At 46.6% G+C, this 9,872-nt stretch overlaps 1 protein-coding gene across 9 annotated transcripts in view; it reads right to left on the bottom strand.

The window, feature by feature from the left end:
- Window positions 1-375: 375 nt before the first annotated feature.
- Gapvd1 (GTPase activating protein and VPS9 domains 1) overlaps window positions 376-9,872 on the bottom strand; it is an 89,600-nt gene continuing 80,103 nt past the window's right edge. For all 9 annotated transcript variants that reach the window (XM_050161668.1, XM_050161665.1, XM_050161667.1 and 6 more), the window contains 4 exons: window positions 8,151-8,364; window positions 4,060-4,132; window positions 2,500-2,697; window positions 376-2,301 (listed from right to left, as the gene is read on the bottom strand). In XM_050161668.1, the coding sequence (XP_050017625.1) occupies window positions 2,161-2,301; window positions 2,500-2,697; window positions 4,060-4,132; window positions 8,151-8,364 (626 nt within the window). In that variant the 3' untranslated portion in view covers window positions 376-2,160. The remainder of the gene's footprint in view (window positions 2,302-2,499; window positions 2,698-4,059; window positions 4,133-8,150; window positions 8,365-9,872) is intronic.

Genomic DNA, 9,872 nt, shown 5'->3' with positions numbered 1-9,872 from the left:
ACAAGGCAGTTTGCCACTATCGGCAACTCCAGTTCCAGGGCACCTGGTGCCCTCCTCTGGACTCCATGGGCACTGCATAAACATGGTACACAGTCAGACAGGCAAACACCCAGACACATAAAATAAAATCAATAAATCTGGGAGGAAGAAAAGAATTCCAGCCTGACTGAAAGCAGTGATGGTGGATGCTAGAGTCCTACTGGCTCCTGCTGGGTTTTAGGGGGGTTGTCTGCCCCCGGGGCAGTGCTGCCTTTGACCCCCAAGTCCAGAGGCATTACTAAAACCAAATTCTACCTCACCACTTGCCTGGGTAGTATGTGGCTCTACACCTCAAACCGCCACCTTCACTCCACAGAAAAGAGCTCTGCTGCAACATCCACATCTTCATGTTTATTTCCACAGTGGTAACATGGAATATGTTTAGCTACCATTACACATAGAGAGAGAGAAATCTCTCATTGATTTACAAGTTAAGTCCCATTAACAATGAATTTTAACTATTCAAAAATCTTCTGTTGACTTAACATCCAATGCTGAAGCAGATGTCAGACCCCACCTCATCGCCGAACCATGCCATAGCTTGGCTTGCAATGTACGTATGATGGGATGGATCGTCTGACACCAAGGTGAGGTTGACAATGACAGCCCACGAAGAACATGGCTTTCCTGACCCAACATTTGAAAGTATATTTTGTGGCTCTCGTTTTGATCCCCCCTAAAGGCAGACAGCACACCCACATTCCTGTGTAAATTCCTATGGGGTTTTCAGGGGCGGGAAGAGGTGAAAACATGAAGAAGCCCAGCTTCCTTTGGCACAGTGTGGCCGAGTTCTCTACCCATCTGCTCGTGTCTGTGGCACAGGTCCCTTACAAGATGCCTGCACTGCTGCCAGCAACAAGGGACATGACAGTGTGGGATCGCGGCATTTTTCAGAACAGCTGATCACAGTCAGGAACACACAAGGTGGAACCAGCCAGTGACGGCCTATGTACAAGACTTGTGCTTGAGGCTTTGGTGTGGGTCCTCGGCCAGCTTCTCCAGCACCAAAGCCCATTCTGATTAACTGCTGATGTACAATGCAAACCAAACTACGGAAACACTTTTTTTTTTTCCAGAAGAGGGCAATAAAGGCACAGAAACCTGCCAAAATAGATTTTTTTTTTCACATAAGAATAGTGTGGCTGATCAAAATAGTTTAACACTAGTAAAACCTGGATCAGTAGAGCAGACGATACAAATTAGTTTTAAAAAATGACATTCACTGAATTCCTGGTCTGTGCATTCAATGTGAATAATCATCAAAAACAGATGACAATTAAGGGTCTGAAAGGGACCCTGTCTGTGGCTTCTACTCAAGTGTGTAGGGGCAAAGGGCATGGCACACCTGGCCATGAACTGCTCGTCCTATGTAATGCATGACAGGGTCTGTCCTGGTGTGCAGGCTCAACACATGTCCACGGTGGCACATGCCTACATGACTTCCCCAGCAAACTCCACACATGGAGAGTAATGAACTATTACACACTAATAAATATTTCTGGTTTTGCTTTTAAGCTCAGCTTAAATTTTGTCAAGGAAACCATTTCACAAGAGGGAATATCACAGCCTACTCTCAGCAACTGTCCTTGTTTATTAGAGTCTGAAGATGCCCATATTACATCAAATATAAATATATATTATATTTACATTTCCTTCTTCACTTTCGACTCAGGAGAGTGTATCTATGGGAAGGGCTGTAGCGTACACTCCTGAAACCCTCAGTGCAGCTGGCCTCCTGCTCCAATGCTGTGAGACAGGGTCTTACAAGACACACACTGTTCTTTCTAAAATGAAAGGGACAAATAGGGACCCATGAAAGGAGATCTGGACGTTTCCTAAAAGATTCTGGGTTTTTTTTTTTTTTTTTTTTTAATATTTTAAAACACCTGGAAAAAACATGGTCCCTTTTGCAGTACTACTCTCTACTTGGGGACAAGAAATAAAATACGCAACTCAGGAAGGTTGAAAGGAGAGAGAACCAGCGTGTTAGCTTGTTAATCTGCTTGGGAAGAGCCAGTGGAAACGTCTGGAAGCTGTACATATTAGACAAAACAATCTTCACACTGTCTTAGAGATCTGTTTCCTGGCAACAGTCCGATGCCTTGGTGGACCTGGTCTTGGTCACTTCCTGTCATCGATGGTTTTAATAAACTCCACGGCGGCTGTGAACTGCATCCACCAGTAGGACTCCTCTCCAGACAGACAGCTGGCGTAGAAGCTGCTGATGTACTGCACAGTGGACAGCAGGCAGGGCGGGTTGGCCTAGACAGGTGGAAAATAAGAAAGAGCCCATTACTCCTGGGCTGCAGTCAGAGCCATCTCAGCACCTGTGACAGGATGCCACGCCACCATCTGGACAATGATCCTACACTGGAAATAAGCACCTTCAAGGGATTTGAACCTATCTATGACCCTGCTCAGGAGGCCACATGAACTATCAGACACTATCAAGAGACCCACCTTTATCAGCACGAACACCAGCACAGGGACAAAGTCATCTGCCCCAGGGACAGAGTCCTCGTTGGCCAGACTGAGGAGGTTCATGATGGTGGAGCACATCCTCAGGATGCACTGCACTTTGTCCCGCGGAGTCTTGTAAGCACTTATTGTCCTGATCTCTGACTGTGCTGATGGCCACGGGGCCTCACGAAGATAAACCTAAGCCAGATGGTAGACAACATACAGATCACAAATCCAACAGCAACCTGCACTGCAGCCACGGTGCCTGCCCCATCAAGCTGAGGACAAGGGACTGTTCTTCTCTCCCACCCAAGACATCCGGACAGAGATGGTACACCACAGAGCCTGGACATCAGGACAGAGACGGTATACACAGAGCCTGGACATGAGGACAGAGACGGTACACCACAGAGCCTGGACATTGGGACAGAGACGGTATACACAGAGCCTGGATATTGGGACAGAGATAATATACACAGAGCCTGGATATTGGGACAGAGACAGTATACACAGAGCCTGGACATTGGGACAGAGATGGTATACACAGAACCTGGAGCTCAGAACTGTCCCGTGTTTCTGACAAAACTAGGATGAGACTTTCCAGAAGCACAGACAAGTCAGCAGAAGGCAATGTAAACATCATTATGAATATTTGCTGCAGCGGTTCTAGGTAAAAAAAACTAACTTGAAGCCCAGGATGGTGGCAGAAACTTGTGAAGCCAGCACTTGGGGGATCAAGGCAGGAGGATCAGGAGTCTAAGGCCAGCCTCAGCAACACAGCAGGCTTGAAGCCAGATTGGAATACGTAAGAACCTGTTACTACTTGGGAGGCAGAAGCAAGTGGATCTCTGTGAGTTCAAGGACAGCCTGGTCAACATAGTGAGACCCTGTCTCGGAAAACAACCACAATAACAAGAACCTATCTCAAATAAATAATATAACAAATAAATAAATAAGCAAGACAACAAAAAACCCACACCAAAGATAATGTAAAACTTCATAGACTTTGTGTTTCATTATAAGGAATTTCTGTTTTTGTTTTGTTTTTCAAGACAGGGTTTCTCTGTGTAGCCCTGGCTGTCCTGGAACTTGCTCTGTAGACCAGGCTGGCTTTAAACTCATAGAGATCCTCCTGTCTCTGCCTCCTGAGTGCTGGGATTAAAAGTGTGAACCACCATGCCCGGCTTCACTGTAAGGAAGTTTTCACAACCAGAAGCCTCAAGCAGTTGACACCCTGCAGCCTCCTCAGGAGAAAGCGCAGGAGAGCTCATCTGAGCAGCTGTTCTGAGGCCATGCAGACCTGAGCATTTTTTCAGGAACAGTTCTTATCTGGCAGAAGGTGTGCAGGGACAGCACATGCCTGCCAAGGAAGAGAGCCACTGAAGGGAACCCTCCTGTGGGTTCTTCCTGCTCTTCACTAAGTCCCGGAAGGACCCTCAGAACAGTGACAGTCAAATGGAAGAGCACCGGGAAGTGGTGTTCTCTACTGTGGGGTGCTTAGGCCTTGCTCCAGTGGAGGCCCTCTGCCCACCATCCGCACTGCACACAAGCCCCTGTTACCTCTGGAATCTGCAGGGCTCTGTGGTTGGCAGTCACCACTTTTGACAGTCTCTGGATGTGTTCATGCAGAACCCTGAAAAGTACCCAGAATTCACACATAAATGCACATTTCTGGAAACAGAGCATGCAAACAGTTACACTTGTATTTATCAAAACAAAGTATCTTACTCACCTCTAGATACAGTTACATTATGGCTGAGGCTCTCTTAGTCCTAAGTATACTTTATTTAAAAAGGCTCCTCCTAGCTTGGCATGTGCTACAAGGTAAGTTAGAGGCTAGTCTGACTATGTAGAAAACTGTCCCCAAAAACAAGAACAAGGTCAGATTATATACGCCAAGAAAGGCAATGGAAACCTGTAATTGCAGCCATAGGTTAAGGGAGGGATTAGGAAGACACAGCCAGCTTGGACTACAGAGCAAGACTATGTCTACTTAAGATTCAAGTAGACAAGATTGGGTGCTTTCAGGGTGATGGCCAGAGAAAAATGGCTCAATAAAAACAAAACAAAACAAAAAAAAAAAAACAAAAAAAGATTCACTTAGAGCTGGGCATGGTGGTGCACACCTTTAATCACAGCACTTGGGAGGAAGAGGTAGGCAGATCTCAGTGAGTTTGAGGCCAGCTTGGTCTACAGAGCAAGTTTCAGGACAGCCAGGGCTACACAGAGAAACCCTGTCTTGAAAAGCCAAAAACAACAACAACAACAACAAAAACAAACAAACAAACAAACAAAAAACCACTTAGAAATGCTGAGGGGCTGGAGAGATGGCTCAGCAATAAAGCACTCCAGAGAACCGAAGTTCTGCTCTCAGTGCCCAGGTCAGGCAGCTCACATTGCCTCTAAGTCTAGCTGCCTTCAGGGCACGGCCCCTCACACACACATGTACATGCTTACACAGACATATACATATAAATATAAGCAAAAATTGTTAAAATGTTTTAAAAAGAGAAATAAAGAAATGCTGAGTGAGCTGAGAGGATGGTGGAGTGCGGAGGATGGTGGAGTACGGAGGATGGTGGAGTACGGAGGATGGTGGAGTACGGAGGATGGTGGAGTACGGAGGATGTGGGAGTATGGAGGATGGTGGAGTGCGGAGGATGGTGGAGTATGGAGGATGGTGGAGTACGGAGGATGGTGGAGTACGGAGGCTGTGGGAGTACGGAGGATGGTGGAGTGCGGAGGATGGTGGAGTGCGGAGGATGGTGGAGTACGGAGGATGTGGGAGTATGGAGGATGGTGGAGTATGGAGGATGCGGGAGTACGGAGGATGGTGGAGTATGGAGGATGCGGGAGTACGGAGGATGGTGGAGTACGGAGAAAGCCAGCATCCCAGGGTATGGGAGTATGGAGGAAGTCAGCATCCCAGGGTATGGGAGTATGGAGGAAGTCAGCATCCCAGGGTATGGGAGTATGGAGGAAGTCAGCATCCCAGGCAGAGGAAAAGGACTGAGCTTGAATACTGTTCAAAAAAAGGAAGTAAGAAAACAGAAGGAAGTAACAAGTAGGAGGGGTCATAGCAAAGACCACAGCTCACAGGTGGAGACAGGACTTCACTACCTGCCTGCCTTCATTTCGAAAACCATATTAAGGTTTTAAAAGTAAAAGATCTGCCTCTGCAGCAGGGGCTAAATCCAGCCTTCTGGCTTCTGATCCTTTCTGGATCTTACAGTCTGTAAAATCTGCAGGAACGGATGAGGCAATGGGTAAAAATAAACTCTCTGTGGTACACATAGCAACAACATCCCAACTCCGTATCCCATGCCTGATTCGCAAACAGGTGCTCAAAGAGGAAAGGGGCTCAGGGTGAGCAAGCACCCGAGGCCAAAAGCACATGGCTGGGGAGGCTGGAATAATCCTAACGCCCACTTCACAGAGAGGTATATTCTCAAACATGTCTGTAGGGTTGAGTGTGACTCAGTGGTAGAGCAAACATAAAACCCAATGTGTGAACATACGCACACATACAAAAACCTGCAAAAACCAAAAACTACTAATAGCCTTCCTTGAAACCCTACCACACGGACTTCTGAGGGTCCCTGGGAACCTAAGTCATTGCTGGAAAACATGGTGATGTCAGTATGCTTGGGGGCAGAAACCAGATTGTGAAGTAGCAGTCAGGAAAACAGAAGGAATGGCCCCACAGTTCAGTTGGGAGAGCATTAGACTGAGGGACTCTCTGCCTTCTGGTGCTCTTCATCTCAGCCCCTGGCAGACCATGCCTTTTTTTAAGGCAGGTCTCACTGTGGACTGTGTGCTCCTTGGCCTTCCCAAGGCTGATTGCAGGACTTCCCTTACCCAGCTCTGCTTTCTTTTCCACTTAGTGTAACACTGAGATCAAACCCAGGGCTTTTGTAACTTACCACAGAGCTACATCCCTTGCCCACAAGATAATTTTTAAAAACAGCTTTATTGCCGGGCGGTGGTGGCGCACGCCTTTAATCCCAGCACTCGGGAGGCAGAGACAGGTGGATCTCGGTGAGTTCGAGGCCAACCTGGTCTACAAGAGCTAGTTCCAGGACAGGAACCAAAAAAAGCTACGGAGAAACCCTGTCTCGAAAATAAAAATAAAATAAAAACAGCTTTATTGAGGTATAAGTCATATATCATACAATTGTGGATGCGTGTTGATATTCAAATATTAATATTAATTCTCAATAAATATATATTAAGCACACATTTATATATGTTCTTGATGCTGTGCTGGCCTTGAGATAAACCTCTTGCCTAAGCTGTCCAGTGCTGGGCTTACGGCATAAGAGTGTATTTCCCACTCTTATGATGGACAGCCCAGCAGGGAAGAGAGCATGTGGTAATGAACGGGGGAAGAGTGGGAGAAATGAAAAGGAAACTGAAGGCCTAGGTTCAGACTCCTGGCCTCCCCGTGCGTCCCTCTAGCCTCAGAGCTACAATGGTGGAGACAGGAAGATTCCAGGAGATTGGTGGCCAGCCAGGTTAGCTGAACTCTTGAGCCCTATGTTCAGCAGACACCTTGTCTTAGAAATAGACCAAGAGCAACTGAAAAAGACACAAGTTGACCTTTTCCCAGCCTCCCCACACAGAGAAGAGTGCTTGCGTAGCATGCACAAGGCCCTAATTACAGACTAGCAGTGAGGGGGGTGTGAATGAGGAACTGAAAATACGCAGGTCACAGCCATCTGTAACTCTAGTTCTAGAGGATCTGAAGCCCCCTTCTGGACTGTGAGGGCACCAGACACGCACATGGTGCACATGCAGACCAAACTACATGTAATGATGTGGGAGTGTCATATATCAATCTGTTGATTTCATTGGTTAAGCAATAAAGAAACTGCTTGCCCTGATAGGTTAAAACATAGGTGAGAGGAGTAAACAGGAGGAAGAGGAAGTGAGGTAAGACTCTGCTCTGCTCCCAGAGAGACCCGACAGCTCTGCTCTCTGGAGCAGAGACGCCATGCTCAGCTCTCCCAGGTAGACGCGATAGCTCTGCGCTCTGAGGCAGATGCATTAAGCTCAGACCCAGGATGGACGTAGGTTAGAATCTTCCCGGTAAGCGCACCTTGGGGTGCTTACACACATTATTAGAAATGGGTTAGAACAATATGTAAGAGCTAGCCAATAAGAAGCTGGAACTAGCCGGGCCAAGCAGTGTTTAAAAGAATACAATTTGTGTGTTGTTATTTCGGGCATGAGCTAGCTGGCGGCCAGGGTGCTTGGGACGCAGCCCCTCCGCTCTTATTTCAACAATGTAAAATAAAAATCTTTGAAAAAGAAAAGAAACCATGACTCAAACAAATAGCAAACAACAACCACAGACTATTAAAGGTGTGAACACGAGCAGTTTTTGCTGGGAAGGAAATGGTTTCCTAAGGAAGGATGCTGGGGCCAAGTGAAACAACTAGCAAGAATTTACCCCTCAGAGCAGACCCAGAACACCATCTGAGGCAGATACACAGCAGAGCCTTTCAGAAACCACACAAGGTCATACTACTCTCTTCCTACTATGCACAACCCTGCCAACACGGTGTTCTCGTGCACGCTGACTGCACAGCTGATGAGTGGAAATGGTAACTGATACATCTCCCTTTACAACTCCACACAGATGCACTCACTGGTCACGGAGAATGTCCCCGTCCTGGTTAGGGTAGAAAGCAAGCTTGAAGATCCGATTCATCACACTGCGCTCGATGGCCAGCTGGGCATCCTGCAGCTGCTCCTCACTGGCGTTCTGCCATATGACATCCTGAGCCATCGCACCATACAGAAACTGCAGAAAGTCCTCCACTTGAGCAGTTTTATCGTCAGCGGCAGTAAGTTTCTGAAAGTCTCCAAGGGAAACAGTCGTCTTTAAAACATGCCACGAAGTAACATATCTACTCTGTTCCCATCACCCTTATCTCCAGTGCTACATTGAAAAGTTAGAAATAAACACTGGCTTTATTTTTATCTTTTTTTTTAATTTACTTATTTCTGGGGAGAACGTGCAGCTGGCATAGCACACATGTGGAGGTCCGAAGCCACTTGTAGGAGTTGGTTTTTTCCACCATATGAGTCCCAGGAACCACACTCAGTTCATCAGGCTTGGTGACAAATGCCTTTATTCACCGAGCCATCTTCCCTGCCCTGGTCATAAGTTTTAAAGCACACACTGCTCTGGATAGATGAAGGATTCTAGAAACTCCCATTCTATCCAGCCGGGTGTGAATTCTCCCTCTGTCAGTATGGCCACTTCATTACAGCCATCAGCCGTACGTCTGCAGCATTCGGTCTATACACAGCAGAAAGACTCCACTGGGCATACGGGTGGCCTTAGGACACGGCTCTATGGAAAGGGAGAGTGATCTGTAGAAATCATCCTAATTAACTAATTATGCTAATACCCTAAAGTCAAAAGTGTGTGGATGAGATTTTAGAAATTATAGACAAAATACTAAAAGTAGAGAAAAGTAAGAAATATGCAAATATTTGTTTCTTACAAAATATAGTTTTTTATTTTAAATATACACCATTTTTTAAAAGTTGTGAGGCCGGGCGGTGGTGGCGCATGCCTTTATTCCCAGCACTCAGGAGGCAGAGGCAGGTGGATCTCTGTGAGTTCTAGGCCAGTCTGGCCTACAAGAGCTAGTTCCAGGACAGGCACCAAAGCTACAGAGAAACCTTGTCTCAAAAAACCAAAAAAGCTGTGTGGATACAATTTGGTCATGGTGACAGATGGCTATATTCTCATCATCTGGAAGGCTGGGTTAGGAGGGTTATACTGGGATACACTGTGACTCTTGTCTCAAAAAACACACAAAAAAACAAATGCTGGCCAGGGGGTAGTAGGGCGTGCTTTTAATGCCAGGACCCAGGATACAGAGGCAGGTAGATCTCTGCCAGTTCGAGGCCAGTCTGGTCTACTGAGCGAGTTCCAGGACAGCTAGGACTGTTTCACAAGAAACTGTCAGGGGAGGGAGGGAGCTGACATGTCCACACTTGCCTTAATTGGAGTTGGGGGAAAAGATCAGTATAGTTCATGGATAGCCATGACTACACAGTGAGTTTGAAGGTAGCCTGGGCTACATGTGATTTTGAATCAAAAATATTAAAAAAGTAAATCCAGGGCTTAGCAGTTTAAGCACACTGGATGCTCTCCCAGAGGTCCTGAGTTCAATTCCCAGCAACCATATGGTGGCTCACAACCATCTATAATGGGCTCTGATGTCCTATTCTGGCATGCAGGTATACATGAAGACAGAGCACGCATGTAAAAAATAAATATTTTCTTGGGTTTTTTTTTCCCCCCCAAGACAGGGTTTCTCTGAGTATCTTTGGTGCCTGTCCTGGAACTAGCT

Source organism: Alexandromys fortis, unplaced genomic scaffold (genome assembly GCF_014885135.2).
Source record: "Alexandromys fortis isolate MF-2015 unplaced genomic scaffold, M_Fortis_MF-2015_v1.1 scaffold_74, whole genome shotgun sequence".
In the NCBI taxonomy this organism is placed as follows: Eukaryota; Metazoa; Chordata; class Mammalia; order Rodentia; family Cricetidae; genus Alexandromys; species Alexandromys fortis.
Note: the sequence above shows the minus strand (reverse complement) of the source record. Positions and strands in the feature narration are given on the sequence as shown.